Source organism: Musa acuminata, chromosome BXJ3-6 (genome assembly GCF_036884655.1).
Source record: "Musa acuminata AAA Group cultivar baxijiao chromosome BXJ3-6, Cavendish_Baxijiao_AAA, whole genome shotgun sequence".
Taxonomy (NCBI): Eukaryota; Viridiplantae; Streptophyta; class Magnoliopsida; order Zingiberales; family Musaceae; genus Musa; species Musa acuminata.
Window position 1 is genome coordinate 15,495,960 of NC_088354.1, and position 16,541 is coordinate 15,512,500.

Below are 16,541 nucleotides of genomic sequence, written 5' to 3' on the forward strand. Positions count from 1 at the left end.
TATATATATATATATATATATATATATATATATATTGATGACTGGCAATACTTTGACACGTTAGAAGTCCATGGGCCTACAGAAGAATACGTGTGAGCTTCGGTGACGGACTCGTTGTGGGCCTCATATGGGCTCCTTATAGTCGTAGCACTCGTCAAGACCAATTTGGTACCCCTGACCTGCTCACGCCGTTGAAGGCGTCATACTCGTTACCGACCCACTTCGTAGCGTTCGTATTCCTTGATCTAGCGATTCCAATCCGCAGGGAGGTTTTGCTGGCGTTCGGTCCAGTCGGGGATGGCAGATAGGCGAAAGCCGCTGGTCCTCTCTTCCACTCGAGCCCTCCTCGATTCTGTTCTTGGTTCCGCCGGATCCCAGGGCGTTGGCGATGGGGCTGTTGGTGCCGAGGGGGAAGCCCGTGGCGCTGCAGACCGGCGCGGGCCGGAGCTGCGATTGCCCGTTGGGATTCTTCGATTTTCTGACAGTGGTGGAGTTGGAAGCGATGAGCTGAAGGAGAATTTCTTCGTGGTGGGGCTTTCTGCATCTGTGCTGAAGAAACTGGCCATAGCGAGTGGATCACTGGTAAGGAAAGAACAAAGAGAAAACGAATTTGATGTTGTAGAACGTGACTTTTGAGTGATTATTTGTTAGTAGGAAAGTAGGGATCTTTTTCTGTTATATTAACTTGAACATTTTGTTGTTGATTTCCGTGTGAGTCGTGATCACTGCTTGCTTGGTTCTGAATCTATACTTTGGTGTGTGCAACTGACCTTGGATTTGTAGTTGAGATTGTCTAGTCAGGGACCTGAAAATCGATTCGTAATTATAATCTGGTTAAATTCTTAGTTGTGCTTGGTTGTATTCCAAGTTGCACGATTTGTTCTGATACTTGTATTGGTTGTAGTTCTTTGTTTTGTTGCTCTACTGTTTGGTTGGTGTATTATGTCAAATTAAAAGCTCCAGTGGTGTTGATGTCCTTTTTATATTTATTTAAAAAAAACGCAGGAAGAAATGTTGATGTTGTTTTTTTTATTTATGCAATTTGAGATGCTATTCTTAAGCTTTTCTGATGTATTGTGATATCAGATTCTTCTAAAGAACTCTGAGACTAATGTAGGAAGGATCGCCAAAGCTAAAGTTCTTCATCATCCACTTGCTGGAGAGAAATATAGAGGATGTACACAACAAGCTACTTCTGTTTCGAGTTCTCAACGTGTAATGAAAGTGTTACCTTCTTTTACATACCCATCAGAGGCTTATTGTCCCTCAGATCAGGAATTGGCCTATGTAACTCCCTTATTAGCATTTAACCTTGGATTGCATATATCTTGTCTTAAGGTTCTTGTTCGTAGTGGCCAAGAATCTTTGACATCATTGTTTGAAGTGGAAGAGCATGGAGAAGAGAAGGAGACGAATTACCACACACTATTCATTGACCTTATCCCATGGCCTGACTTGCCTAAATATGCCACTCACCTAAGAATTTCCTTCGTGAAGATCCCTGAATGTGGTTTACTTGGATCTCTTAGAGGAAAATCAGCAACCGAGGAAGGTGATCGTCAAGATATGATTGATTTAGCTTTAAATGAATACTTTAAAGTTGATAAGTTCCTGGCAAGGGGAGATGTTTTCTATATTCGTGTAGATTGGAATTGCAGTTCGGAAATGTGTGTTTTTTGTAACCAGAAGAGCCCAAAAGGGTTGTCCAGTAACATAGTATATTTCAAGGTAATCCTGTGTCACTGTGCTTTCTTTCTTTATATTAGAAGTTAGCTTGTGTTACATTTGAAATACTAGTAATTATGGCGGAAAACATTTTTTCCAGGTTATGTCCATGGAGCCATCAGATGAGCCCATTCTTTGTGTCAACTGCAATCAAACAGCACTAGTTCTTGGAGGAAGTGCAGCTTCTTCTATTCCTCCAGATAGATTTATTGGCTCTTCCAATGACTTCATGCCTTTGCATGTTGAAACAGTGAAGAAATTGACATCCATTCTTGCACCTGCTATATGTCCTTCGGCCTTATTGTCAAGATTCAGGGTTTCTGTCTTCCTGTCTGGTAATCCAGGTGATTTTCAAGCTCAATCCTCAATTTTCTGGTTTCAGATTTTACTTCTTGATGTGCACCACCTGCATTTATAGGTTCATATGACACATGCTTCGTACAGGGTGCGGAAAGCGAACTGTTGTTAGATATGTTGCCCAATGTCTAGGCCTCCATGTTGTTGAATATAGTTGTTATGACCTTACCGAATCCTCAGATAAGAAAGCATCTGCTGCACTTGCAAATGCCTTCAAATCGGCATCTAGGTATATGTCAAGTTAATGCCTTCTATATTTCAAAGATCGCCTTCAAATCTATGAATTTCTTTTATTTCAAGTGTTGTGTTTACCAGTTGTATTGCTTGCTTGATTCTTGTTTATTTTTTTTCTCTTAAAAAAAATAACAACAAAGATAGTGATATTTTCCTTTCATTTTGTTGTATAGGATTTCATTTTTCATTTTTAGTAATGATCTCATGAATCTGAATTCTTCACAGATATTCACCATGTCTACTTCTGCTTCGCCATTTTGACGTGTTCACCAATTTATCTTCCAATGAAGGTTCACGATCTGATCAAGTTGGCATTACATCTGAAATTGCATCAGTCATTAGGGAGTTCACAGAGCCACTTTCTGAAAATGAGAATTCTCATCCAGGGAAAATGGCAAATGATGCTTCTGTAAGTTGTTTGTGTATCATTGTTCATGCATTTCTAGTTGGAAATTTGAATTGCTTCTTTGATCGGTTCTGGATGCATGTTTTTCATGTTAGCACATTGGTATTAGGTCAAAATCAGGGACTAATTCTGGCATGTTTTGCTATTCAGTTTCTCGTTGAAGCTGAAAAACTAAACAGCAGGGTGTTCCTAGTTGCGGCTGCTGGCAGTTCTGATGGCCTGCAACCACAAATCAGACGTTGTTTCAGCCATGAAATAAGTATGAGTCCTTTGAACGAGGCACAAAGGATCTCTATGCTGTCTCGGTCACTCAGGGGATCCATCAGGACACTTGATAAGGTTTTTTATTTTCTTTTGAATCTTTTCTAATGTGCCAATAATCTAGATGTTGAAAAGAGTTGTCTTGCTTGCAGACAATTGGCGATGAGTTTCTAAAAGATATAGTTTCTCAGACATCGGGTTTTATGCCCAGGGATATACATGCTTTAGTTGCAGATGCTGGTGCCAATTTTGTACAAAGAACTCTCACTGATGGTGGCAAATCTGAAAATGGAGATTTCAGTGAGATTACTGCTACAGGTCTTGCATCTATTCAAGATGAAGATAACTCACATGACTATGCAAATAAGCACATAGAGAAGGAAGACTTTTCAAAAGCATTGGAAAGATCGAAGAAAAGGAATGCTTCAGCATTGGGTGCACCAAAAGTGAGTCAATCAACTTCAGCCAACAAAGCTTGATTTTGGTTGTTGGGAGATATCTGGCTGTGTTAATTCTTGAATCAGTATTCATACAATATTCTGAAAATGCTTTTGTTTTAGGTGCCCAATGTAAAATGGGAAGACGTTGGTGGACTTGAAGAAGTGAAGAAATCAATTCTTGATACAGTTCAGGTGCATATATACATGAGACCTGACAGTACAGAGTTTAGGCTTTGTTTCCTTGTTGTTTTCTTGTATTTCTTCTATGTGTGCTTGAAACTTGAAGCATTGAGAAACTGTTTCCTTCATATCTATGATGAAATTCTTATTGTGGTTGAGAATTGTTTTGTCTTATAGGTGCAACTTTGAGAACTGTGCCTTCTACCTATCATTATTGTTGTTTTGCTTAGCATGTTTTTGGAGCTTGGTAGTGAGGTTTTTCTGAATCCTTGCTTTGGGCTGTTTTTTTGGATGAGATGCAAGCATTAGGAACTAGAGAGCAATCGTGACCAACTTGGTTTATTAGGAAAGTTTGGTCTTAAATGTCTTTATTTCTAAGACATGTAAATTCTATGATGCTTGCAGTTACCTCTTCTGCATAAGGATTTATTTTCATCTGGATTGCGCAAACGTTCAGGTGTTCTTCTTTACGGGCCTCCAGGAACAGGGAAGGTTGGTGTATTTCTTTTAGTGTACCATCTGTGATTCTGAACAGAAGTTGTTTCTTAGTATTTAATCACTTATAATTTCCAGACACTGTTGGCAAAAGCTGTTGCGACGGAGTGCTCACTAAATTTTCTGAGTGTGAAGGGGCCAGAATTGATCAACATGTACATAGGAGAATCAGAAAAGAATGTCAGGGATATCTTTCAGAAGGTATCTTTTTTGCTACAACCAAGGAAGTCATAAGGTGTAAGAATTAGATAAAAGTCATCTTGATTTCTTCTGCAGGCCAGAGCTGCACGGCCCTGTGTCATTTTCTTTGATGAGCTTGATTCCCTTGCTCCTGCTCGGGGAGCTTCTGGAGATTCAGGTGGTGTCATGGATAGAGTGGTCTCACAGGTAATCATAGTTTTGTTGCTCACAAGTGTTCTCTCTTTTTCACTTAGGGTATCATATTTGTCAATCATTTCATAACTGTTCTCTTTCATCTTGTAGATGCTAGCAGAAATTGATGGCCTAAATGATTCCAGTCAGGTTCTTATCATGGATTTCATTACAAATGTTCCATATATGATTTCTCTAATGCAAATTTATCAAGTAGCAATTCTTTTTTTCTTGTGAGAATTTGTTTCCCACTTGCACTAACTTTCTTTGGTTGATTTATCTACTGTAGGATTTATTTATAATAGGGGCAAGTAACAGACCTGATCTTATTGACCCAGCACTTCTGCGTCCTGGCCGATTTGACAAGCTTCTGTATGTTGGAGTCAACACTGATGCATCTTACAGAGAGAGGCTAGTTCTTTTCTGCTTCACTTATTGTTATCAACTTTGTAGTTCATTAATGCCATATGACATATCTTCCCTTTTGCAGGGTTTTGAAAGCACTTACAAGAAAATTTAAGCTGGACAAGAATGTTTCTTTATTCTCAGTTGCTAGGAAATGCCCTCCAAATTTTACTGGTGCAGACATGTATGCATTATGCGCAGATGCTTGGTTTCATGCTGCAAAGCGTAAGGTGAGTTACCAACTTCGTGAATTAAATTTTCTCTATGCTAGCAAAACCTGCTCAGTCTTCTGGTATCTATCTACCAAATGTTACTAGAGAGCTCCCTCTGAGTTCTGCCATTGAGAATCTTACACCTAATGCACGTATTTGTGCATCCTAACAGAGGAAGAAATGTGGTTTCTGTTAGTATTTGTCAACTATCTTAACAGGAATAAGTCTGTGAGGTACTTGGGGCATGTTTGGTTGTTCACAATCAGGACTGCAGGTGCCTGATTACAGGCAACCTTTAAAAAACACTTGAATGTGTAGCAAGAGCCGGCTGTGCCTACGTTTTTCATCACAACCTGCAGCTGAAGTCTCCGGAATCTCTTGCAGATAATTAGACCGATCATGGTTTTGTGAGCTGGCTTGCTATAGTTGGCCTTTGACCCATAAAATTGGACATGAATACAATACATCTCTATCTGCAGGTAAAAAGAAGCACAAACAACCAAACACAACCTTAGTGCTACTAATGATGATAAAGAGAGATATGATGTCCTGTTTGTAATCAAACATATGACAACTGTTATTCATAGTGGAGCAATTCACGTAGATGGTTGATTGGACATGTGGAATGTGTAACCTTTGAGTAGGGTGGTGTCTTACAATGCTAATTGTAGTTGACTTTCTGTTCTAGTGACATGTTTCTGATATACAGGACCAAGTTTTCTGGCCAATGTATATCATGACTAAATTTGTGCCTGGGTCTTCCTTAGTTTTGGCAGTTTGGATTCTGTACTCTCCACTTGATCAATACTCACTGTGGTAGGAAGCTTATGATAAACACAACCTATAAATATCAATTTTTTATTCGTAAAAATTTATTAGATCAACAAAACCCAGTAATATTGTCTGTATTCAATGTTGATGTCAAGCTACAATTGTTGTCGAAAAGAAAAGATCAAGCTACCGTCAGTAGCAAGACCAGGCCTACCTGCTAGGTGGATGTGGAAAAGGTTTATGAAATGTAGTTGTGAAATTGAGCACAAGTTGAATCTTGGCTGGTCTTTTATCTGATCCAGATTCACGTGTGGCTTAAAGTAATATATTCTTATGCCATTCTCTTTTGTCTCTCTGTCTGCTTCAAATCAACTCTGTTCTTCATGTTACCCTTTTATCATCTCCAACCATTCCCACTTGAAGTTCTCCTTGGTGACTCACATGTGCAAGTGTACCTGCCCGTTATGAAGTCACTGCAAAAATTGAATCGTCATTCATCTCTGTATGGAACTAGGAGTTCAGGCTTTTGTTTCAGAATCCATTTTTAGTTAAGCCTGATCAGAATGGATAGGAGAACACACTCATGGTTTGCTGATATTGAGAGGGGATGCCTGGCTCTAATGAACGAGTTAACCCTTCTCAAGCATCATTTACTCTTAGAATGTCATTCTCGTGAGTATTGGCCGCATCAATATGTAAGTTCCTATTGTTCTGCCTTTACTGATATCTTAAAGCCTTCAAGTTAAGAAGAAACTGTGTAGACTTGGTAACTGTCTATGACAATATGGTTTTCAATTGATAGACATGTTCAAGAACACTCGTTGTTCTGGTTCGAATTTTCTCTTTGGGTCACAAATATGAGCAAGACATATTGGTTACCCTCAGTTTGCTTCACTTGGAAGTTTGCAAACGATTTCACTTTCCAGTTGGATCTTTTTGCCTGTGCTTAAATCATCAGTCAGTTTAATCTTCAGTTTGTGATGAACATTTAGTGTTGTAATGAGCATTTCCTCATAATCTAGTTTTGATATCAGATAGTTGAACTACTATGGTTTTTCGTTGTGTATTTCACTCGTCGATGATTTTTTTAGCTTACAAGACAATTTTCTTTTGCTACAGACATCAAGCGATGGCTCAAATCCAACTATTGATGATAAAGCAGATTCAGTCATTGTGGAAATCAATGATTTCATGAAGGTTTGTCTTCCATCTTATTGCTACTTATTAAAATATAGTTGTTTGGACACAAGTCCAGAATAATTTACTTCTTAAGTTGTGGTATCGCTACTGCTGCTCAGGTACTGGGAGACTTAGCTCCCTCACTATCAATGGATGAACTGAAGAAATATGAACGCCTAAGAGAGCAGTTCGAAGGTCCAAGCTGAAGCAGTGCCAATCGCTACTGACTGCATGTTGATCACCCAAACGGTTTGTCCTTCTTTCTTTCTCTGGAGCTGAAATTTTGTTACATGTTATGAACTGCTAAATTATTACAAAAATGCTTATATTTTGATCAATGATGTGTGTGGTTGTTTCATTGTAATATGCGCCCCCTCGTAATTCAAGCAACATTTTCTCATCCTCTCCTTTCACTTCACTAATTGAAGAAAAATGACCAACAAACTTGCTACCATGATTTCTGGACGACATAGGAGCACAGCATATCCACAAGGAAATTTGATCCAGGAATGCATCAAACTGTAATTATGCTAGCGTTTCTTACTTTGTTGCATATAAATTCTTCGTTCCGGCAGGTGAATAATATTTTTTCAAGTTTCAATTGTGAGCTTCTCTTGTTTGAATAATTACAATTCAGAAACACCCTTTACCAGTTTACCTTACGGATGAATGTTTAATCTATAACAAACATAGGCTAACCTTCTAGTGTGTCTTATTTACCTTTGAGGTGCATACAGAGCCTAAAAGGACTTGTCTGATAAGATGAAATGATCACTCGTACTCGAAGCCTTTTCTGTTGGTCATCTTATGCCATGCAGTATCAACTGTCGATGTGTTGTTTTCATTTTCCCGATATCTTATCTTTTTATTTTGTTGAATTATCGTTGATTCCTGCAGATTCACTTTACAAGTGGGCATAATTACCTCATTTGTGCAAGGTCAAGCATATGCCATGGAGCTTCGAGCTACATTGCTATTCGCCGTCAACCAAACACCAGATGACATTGTTTCTTAAACCACCATAACGTATTATCAAACCAACAATGTCTTGTTTTAACATGTATATGTTATGCCATTTGGTGCTGTTCTCTGAACCAGCTTCGAGGTTACTGTTAACTGTTGTACCATGGATGAGCAGGAAAGTTGCAGCAACCTGCTGTGTCAAGTCTCTGTCCTAATCGGTACATTGTGACCGACTCGTAAGTGTACATTGTGTTCATTGAGTTAAACCACAAATGGTGGTTTGTACTCTTCATTTACAAGTCTCCATACTGTCTGCCATGGTGGAAGAGAAGCATAGTGCTTGCAGATCATGGCCATAAATGGATTCGTCCCAAGATTATTGTTGTGTCACTTGTGCTACTGTAAAGTATTCCATGATCAGAAAATTTGGTGTCGATGATTTGATTACGCTAATGAGCTTGTCCTTGGTTAATAATGAGGTTGGTGAATGTATACTTGTTTGAGATTGTAGTAGTAAAAGACATTCTATAAATAGGTTGAGAGGCGATATATAGTTGATGGCTTACGTTTCGTTAAGAATGTTATATAAGGGATCTATGAATCTACTATTATTTATTTAGATCTAAGAATGTTATTTAGATATATTACATATATATATATATATATATATATAATATTTATATTGATATTCCCAGAAGAAGAGAGGAGTCGAGGTATCCCAGGGTGAGAAGCAGCTACCTCGGGCCGGTGTGAGTGATCACGCCAACTATCCGTCGAAAATGATCGACGTCGCATGGAATTCTCTCTCCCAACTCCCTGGTGGCGATAGCCCAACTCCTGCCGAGCTCCCATTTGGTGCTCAGGCGATAGCCCAACTCCTGAGCTCCCATTTGGTGCTCAGGAGCATGAATCCTACTTCCCCACCCACCCAACAATTCGATAAAAGCGAGCTCGGGTTTTATAGAGGAAGATTAGAGAAAGCTTACGCAAGCTTTTCTACTGCGGTTCATATTTCCTTGTTCATGCTGTGCGGATTGCCGGATAAGAAGTTGACTGCTGATTGATATAGAATAAAGATTTTTTAAGTTTGATTATTTTCTTGTCTGATTATTTTTCTCAACAAGCTAATTATTATTATTATTATTATTATTATTATTATTATTATTATTATATATATATATATATATATATATATATATATATATATATATATATATATATATATATATATATATATATATATATATATATATATATATATATATATATATATATATATATATATATATATATATATATATATATTCTGACGAAATCTCGTATCTCTCCGAGCAAAAAAATATAATTTTTCGTTCATTTGAAAATGATTTTGATCGATTAAATATACCACTAAACCTACCATTTCCAACATAAAGAAGATTTTGGAAGTTATAATTCATCTCTCTCTATATACATATATATTTTTTTTGTTCCACAAAAGATATAGTTTTCTGAAAAATGGTAAAAGGAGAGACATCATTCCACCAAAGAACAATGGCAATAATGACCATAAGAATAGACTAGACGGAGGAAAAGCAACCCCCAAAATGCATGTCATTTTTCCAAATGAAACAAAGTGAGCATTAAAGCAGTGTTCTAAAAGCTGCCGCACACTAACAGAGAAAGAGCATAAAGAGAAGACAACTGAGTTCCGATTGAATAGTTTCTATATCTAATTCAATCATGGATGATATGAGATAATTAGCATTAGGTTCTATAAATAGGATCATAATTAATTCATAAGTAAAATAATATATGTACACTTAAAAATATTATCTTACCTTTTGTTTATTTATTTTCTATTTTTTCCTCCATCACCTTTAGCCTGCTCACCTCCCCAACCAATGAAAGTCCACGTTGAATGAAACATCAATGGACGCCATGTTTGGTGGGGTGCAGGAGTTTTCACAGGCGACATGCATGCCATGAATGACATCAGCCAATCCCAGTCTTGATCTCCATGACTACACATCCTGCACCGGTCGTCTCCGTCACCTTCATGCACAAACCCAGAAGATGAAAGGTTGATCACAGACCATTCATTCTTCATGGCCTTCTCGGTTTCCTTCTCTAGGAAAGACGGTTTGACTCAGTTAGTCTCTCACACTATGTGACTTTACCACATCTTCCTATGCATTGAGTGGCAGCATCGGTATGATGCCATGCTTGGGACTCTATGCGATGACCTCGACGTAGTACGAGGAATTGAGGTAGTTTTTATTTTTTTTATTTTTTATTTATTTTTTTGGAAGATATAGGAGCGAAAAAGAAAAATAATAGTAAGAGATAATAACCATATTAGCTCTTATTCACACATATATATATATATATATATATATAGAGAGAGAGAGAGAGAGAGAGAGAGAGCTCTCAATATAATGACTTTTTATGTCCCCAGGTTTTGTAAGTATTAATTCAAATTTTAATTATTTAAATTGGATGTTAGTTCAAAGCTAATTGAGGATCTTTTCTAAGTTAATCTTAGTCTAATTTTAACTAAGATGAGGTTCGTTTGACTTTAAAAATATCGAACCTGTAAAACTGTGTCGGGAGCTAAATATCTCTTGGATGCTAAAGTTACTTTGGAAAACGAAAGATTTAGAATTCTTGGAGAATATTTATCCATGAGGGAAACCCTTTTATAGTGATAATGGGCTTGAGGGCTATTACTCTGATCATTCGATGATAATTATAGTAAAGTTATGTATTGTTCTTCGGCTTAAATACAATTACAGTAATGATGATTGATTTGACTCGATCATCATATCGAGGTGTCGATCATATGTCCTTTGCATATCACTAAGTTACTAGTCGCATGTCGATCAATTATTTATCCACATGGCACTGGAGGTTCGACCACGTGACAGTCACATCGAACTGAGGCTTCGCTTGTCATCGATGTGATGATAAAATATTAGTTAGATTATCATTTCCATATTAGTACATAAATGATAAAATCATATCATCATAAATACAAATATGTCCTTACAACACTCACATATATTAATGAAAAATAATTTAATTTATCAATCTATTATCTAATATTTAGAGTCTTTATATATGCCCTAATTACAAGAAGAAAAAAAAATAATAAGAAAAAAATAACCAATCATATCAAGGCTAATTACATAAATTGTACTTCCAATTTTTTTTTTGGTGAAGGTATGTTGCTAGATAATCTTTCTTTTTAGTGTCTAATAGTATTATTCCCTTCTTGTAGCTAGCTAGATGATTTATTTTCCTTCTTTTTTCTTCTTCATGATTAATCTAGGTAACATAATTACACGTTACCACGTAACAACTTGTCTCATCAGATTTTATTCAAGTAAAAACAAATAATTTGTCCCGTATTCCTATATCAAGTTCATCGTAGATACTTAGTTCTACGAGTATATTAGTAGCAGAGCTAAAGACTACACTAACGCTTTTCTTTGACCAATGATCAATTGTGTTGACCATTGACTTGACAGCTGTGGATTCTCTCTCATGCGCTAAGCAGGTGTTTCTATGAGCCATTAATGAGCTCGTTTCCGTCTGTTAGATGGATGGGAGAGGCAAAACGAGAGGGCTTCGCCGGCTTTGAGACCGGATAAAGCTGACAGGTTGTGGCGGTTGGGCGCTTAGGTGTGCGTCTCCGAGACCCTAATGACCCATTCGAACAACCCAGTCGGTGTCGTGTGGGGGCCCACACGGGTCTGTTCTCCAGGCGCACCATTAAATAAGTGTAAGGAATTCGTACGAGCCGTCACCTATTGCGAGTGAGTGAGTTGACAACGGGGCCCGCTTCCAGATCATCCTCTCCCCCCGGCCGAAGGCAGGTGGGTGAGATGGGTGAACCGGGGCGGCCGGTGGGGTGAAGTAATTACAGCATTAGATGTGCCACGCGGTTTTGGTTCTAAGCCTGCGGCGTGAGTTAAATATAGGGATTCCGTCAACCTGGCGGTTTTCTACTGGTTGGGGTTGATGCGTAGTAGGTCGAGGGAGACTGATCAGGTCTTTATTTGTTCTTATGAGAATGTTCCCGCAGGAGCAGCAGAAACGATGCGCTCGATCTCCCACCCCTCCATCCGGGTGACAACAGGTGGGTCCCGGCAAAAACGCGTGGGGGGCCGGGGGCGATGGAATTCCACGTCCTCAGGTCGGTGCTTTCGGGTACGGACGAGGGTAACGCCACCGGCGAAAAAGGAGAAAGCGACGTGGGCGGGGCCCGCCTCGGGTGCCGGCAGCGCCACGTGCCGTCGTTCCCCTGGAAACGTAAATGACCGAAATAACCAGCAGTTAGGAGGGCGTCCCGCTCTCGTGAAACGCCCCCACTCGCTCCGGAAGCACCATGACCGCGGGGTGGAGGTCGCAGTTTTCATTATACGTTGCACCTTCACCGAATGGCATCGGTTCCCAACAAGTCGGTGTACGTAATGAATCAACACCGAAGCCATACCCTCCGGAATCACAAAATGGGAAGGGTAATTTGGTCAAATGAAGCGTAACGTGCGAGGGAGGGCCCCACCGATCTACTGCCAGTGACCGCAGGCTGAGGTCAGCGGAGGAACGTTTCACGGACACCGTACAGATGGGGACTACGGAAATGATACGAACCGCTTTCATCTCTCCATCTTCTCTCCCTCTCCGCGATATCTCGCGCCCGAGCCTTCAACATCCTTCCGAGTAATCCCGATAGTCCACGCCATGTCCCACGACCAACAGTTGTACGACACGTATGTAGGCGCCCCACCCCTGTTCTGCTTCGGGTTTCGATTTCACCATCGCGAAAGCTGTTCGCTATTCAGATGGGAACAGCGGATGTCTCCATATCCGGAGTATGCGTACCGCTCCGTAGTCCCTCCCAAGTCACACACCGCCTTGTTGTACGATTAAGGTTTCATCTATTTTATGGAGGAAGACCGAGAGATAAGCGTCATAAATACCGAGGACAAGCCCCCCTCATTCGGCAACACGCTCTCCACGTTCCTTGTTCTCTCTTCGCTCCTTCCGGTCGCGGTCCTCGAACCCTGACGCTCTTCGATCTCGATCGCTGCTTCGTGTTTGTGTGGATCTCGATCATTGGAGGGGAAATGAAGCGGCTGATCCGGCGGCTGTCAAGGGTGGCGGACTCGTCGCACGACCGCCCGCTGCAAGCCGCGAAAGGGGGGCCACGGCGGGTGCCGGAGGGCCACGTGCCGCTGTGCGTCGGGGAAGAGATGGAGCGGTTCGCGGTCCGGGCGGAGCTCCTCGGCCGACCGGCCCTCGTCGAGCTGCTCCGTCGCTCCGCCCAGGAGTACGGCTACGAGCAGCAAGGCGTCCTCAGGATCCCCTGCCCAGTCCCACTCTTCTGCCGCCTCCTTCTCCTCTCCTCCCCCTCCTCTTCCGCTGCCGCCGCCGATCCCGCCCTGGAGGAGCTATTCCGCTCGCTCCCGGACGAGGGCTGGTCCTTCGCCGCTTGACCGACTTGACCGTTCGTGTCTGTTAACACCCTCTTTTCCCATTTTGCCCTTCTCAGTGCCTGAGTGTCCCCATAGGGTGGGAGGAGGGCAGTTCGGGATTTGACATTTATTTGGCCTATTTTTTTTCCTTTTTTCTAAAAGAAGGAATTCAGCTCAATGTAGGGATGAAATCGTCGGACTGGAAATGGAGTGCTTTGAAAGACGTGTAATTTTGATCTTATATATATATATATATATATATATATATTGTGCTAATGAGAATGCTTTCTAATCATTATCCTTAGCATGATCTCAATAAGATGTGTTCAAATGTTCACACCTTGCACAACTCATTCCAATCTATTTAAGAGAAAAGAAATCTCATGTGGTAAGTTCAAGCTCATAGTGTTGCCAATTGCTGCATTTATGTTATGTTGGAAAGGGAATTCATATATCAGCCTCTCACTACACATTTTTGTGCTTATGATAATTTAATAATTATAAGAACAATAAACAATTTGGACATAATCATGGTCAAGTAAACAATACTAGCAATGGAAGCCTAACCCACATGCTATGTATTCAAGCAATGTGATCATATCATGCATTCGTTTAAATATATTACCTCTATCATTTCCTTTCCCCCAAAAGAATTCAATCCCTTGATCTGATCTTGCTTGATTCGACCACCAATTGGAAAGGTTTAGAATTGGGTTTTACACTACAGACTGAAACTATTACTCTATGCAAACTATTAGATCAGCAAATCAGCAGTTCAATGTTACTTACTGTTGATAGTTGACTCTTCCAATAGTTTTACATAATACTGCAAAAGTCAAGCTTTTCCAGACAGCAACTGCTTCTTGTACTTTTCTTCTATTAAGAATCCACCGCAACCTTTATCCTCTTTATTCCACCTTCCACTTGATGCAGTCAGAGCAATTGCAATGACAAAGCTTGGTTTATATGTTACATGTTTCTCTTATTACAACACATTTTTGTGTGATTTCCTTCCTTGCTTTACAAGTGTCCATGTGCTGTTCCCTGGTACAAATGCCAACTCTTTCTCAACTTCTATATTTTTATGTCTCAATAATTTGCTTCTCCTAATCATTTTGATACTTTTGAACCAAGACTTGATACCTGTGCACAGCTAATTAAGTTGTAGTTTTTTGGGGGAGCATAGTCTCAGGGGAAGAGAGAACAAAAGAATATGAAAGCATCTGCTATTATGCAATAATGGGGATAGACTCTCAGAGGAGATTAACTGACAATATACAAGTCTTCAAGAAGTAAAAGATTCAAGTGCACATTGTCTAAAGGGAATCAGCTTTCTTTAACGGAAGGCTTATCCATGGCAACTATGGGTGGACTGACATCCAACGTGATATATTAGCTTGTGTTTTATGTAACATGGGAACATAACCAACTGTTCAATCTTTTCTGCAAGAAAATACCAGAGAAGCTAATGAAACTAAGTTTCAAGTCTGCATGCAGAAACCAGTAATTAAGAAATACTTGCAGAAAAAAATGCAAACTGCAAATACAGATTCATTTGCCTTATCTGCTCTGGTGGCAACTCCCTTAAGCTCCCATAGCTTTCTGTCATAAGAGTGTCATGTGTACCATGGAAAGAAACTAAATTTAAACTAGTAATTTCCAAGAATAATGCAACTTTGCCCTACAACATGGTTAAGGGCTTCTCTCTTTCTGTACACTTGCTAGTAATTTGTACTCCAGGAAACATATGAAGTTGCACAGTATGTTTCGAGTTCCTCCATGACAATTTCACATCACAACCGTCTATTTCATATCACCACTCTCTAATAATATTTTAGCATAATAAATATTCAAATTTCCCTGATTTAAAAAGAAATGATCAAGATGTTGCAATGCATTGTGCTAATGTTTTGAGGTTGTAAGAAAGGTTCACCTTATGTTTATTCTTAAGTCCATCCTTTATTGCATCTTTCTTCTATTCTTTTTCAATTCTGACCCTGGTGGATTTTCGCCCTCTCAAGTAAATCACTTCACCGTAGACTGTTGTTCCCACCCTTTCTCCACCAGGTTGATCGTATTGTAATTGAACATATGACAAAAGATAACACAAAATTGTTGTTAACGGAATGATTAGATTCTCTTTCTGATTGCTTGGTCTATTCTTCTGGAATTCATCTCAGAAACACTCAAGTGCTTGGTTACTGCTAGCTTATAAAGCTATACTTATGCTAATTATACAACTAGTGAGAACCTGAGCTTCTGTTTGTCAAAGAAGAAACAAAAAGGAAAAGACAAGACTTTTGAGATGATGTTTCTAATATATTAGAATATAGCTCCGACAAAATTGCAAAAGTGAATTTAATAGATTACACAATTAGTCATGTAATGTCAAACACAAAAATTGACTATTTGATCGAATCGGTGAGCTTATATCTGATCAAAGCAGACAAAATTGCTCAGTCTGTGCCTCAGTTGATTGTCAGAACTAGTTGCCTGAACAGTTGTTTTGCAGGCATATGTGCCTTCCAGAAGTAGCTAAATCTCGTCAAAACATACAAACTGTTAATATTACAATATCTGCTCAGATTTAGTGCTCTGGGAACAGGTAACCTATATGCCTTGTGTTTTGAGATTTTAAATCATGTTATTGTCGTAAGATAATCATCTGGATTGTTTCTGACTTATGGATTTCTTTTGAACCATGATATCATCAGTCATTAAGCCGTTGCCTGACTGTTTTAGGTTTGTGTTATAAGCCAAACTCATTTTTCTACACCTTACAACTCATTCTTAAACGATAATGACAGAAAGCCAGCCTAGTTGAGGAGGGTTTCATGATCTATATCTGGTTGTCGCATGATCATAATTTCATTCATTATACAGGCTCCACTATCAGCAGAGAGGCTTCAATTTCTCTTTTCTCTTTGAAGGATATAAAATACTAGTTGATTGCTTTAAAGAGTAGAAGAGCGTTGCAGTATGTTTGTGGGTTTGTCGAAGTTTAAATTTTAACATGTTCAAAACTTAACACTATAATTATCAGTCATGAAAAAACATGGAAAAAAGTGAAAGGTTAAATGTT

At 39.4% G+C, this 16,541-nt stretch overlaps 2 protein-coding genes across 2 annotated transcripts; both read left to right on the forward strand.

The window, feature by feature from the left end:
• Positions 1-172: 172 nt before the first annotated feature.
• LOC135641754 (peroxisomal ATPase PEX6-like) lies at positions 173-8,453 on the forward strand. Its single transcript, XM_065157444.1, has 17 exons — positions 173-582; positions 1,087-1,728; positions 1,826-2,069; positions 2,170-2,311; positions 2,542-2,725; positions 2,873-3,061; positions 3,136-3,429; positions 3,544-3,615; positions 4,009-4,095; positions 4,177-4,299; positions 4,375-4,485; positions 4,582-4,620; positions 4,760-4,881; positions 4,961-5,105; positions 6,978-7,055; positions 7,157-7,286; positions 7,935-8,453. Exons 1-16 carry the CDS (start codon positions 298-300, stop codon positions 7,241-7,243), a joined length of 2,844 nt encoding a protein of 947 aa, XP_065013516.1. The 5' UTR covers positions 173-297; the 3' UTR covers positions 7,244-7,286; positions 7,935-8,453.
• Positions 8,454-12,976: 4,523 nt separating this feature from the next.
• Positions 12,977-13,722, forward strand: LOC135639931 (auxin-responsive protein SAUR71-like). Its single transcript, XM_065153955.1, has one exon. It carries the CDS (start codon positions 13,112-13,114, stop codon positions 13,478-13,480), a length of 369 nt encoding a protein of 122 aa, XP_065010027.1. The 5' UTR covers positions 12,977-13,111; the 3' UTR covers positions 13,481-13,722.
• Positions 13,723-16,541: the final 2,819 nt, after the last annotated feature.

What these genes read in the sequence shown, in the direction of transcription:
- LOC135641754 (XM_065157444.1), top strand. Translation starts at nt 298, where the DNA reads ATGGCAGATAGGCGAAAGCCGCTGGTCCTCTCTTCCACTCGAGCCCTC. An exon ending in AAATGGCAAATGATGCTTCT is followed by an intron (nt 2,726 to 2,872) that starts GTAAGTTGTTTG and finishes TTTGCTATTCAG; the next exon opens with TTTCTCGTTGAAGCTGAAAA. An exon ending in TTCATGCTGCAAAGCGTAAG is followed by an intron (nt 5,106 to 6,977) that starts GTGAGTTACCAA and finishes CTTTTGCTACAG; the next exon opens with ACATCAAGCGATGGCTCAAA.
- LOC135639931 (XM_065153955.1), top strand. Translation starts at nt 13,112, where the DNA reads ATGAAGCGGCTGATCCGGCGGCTGTCAAGGGTGGCGGACTCGTCGCAC.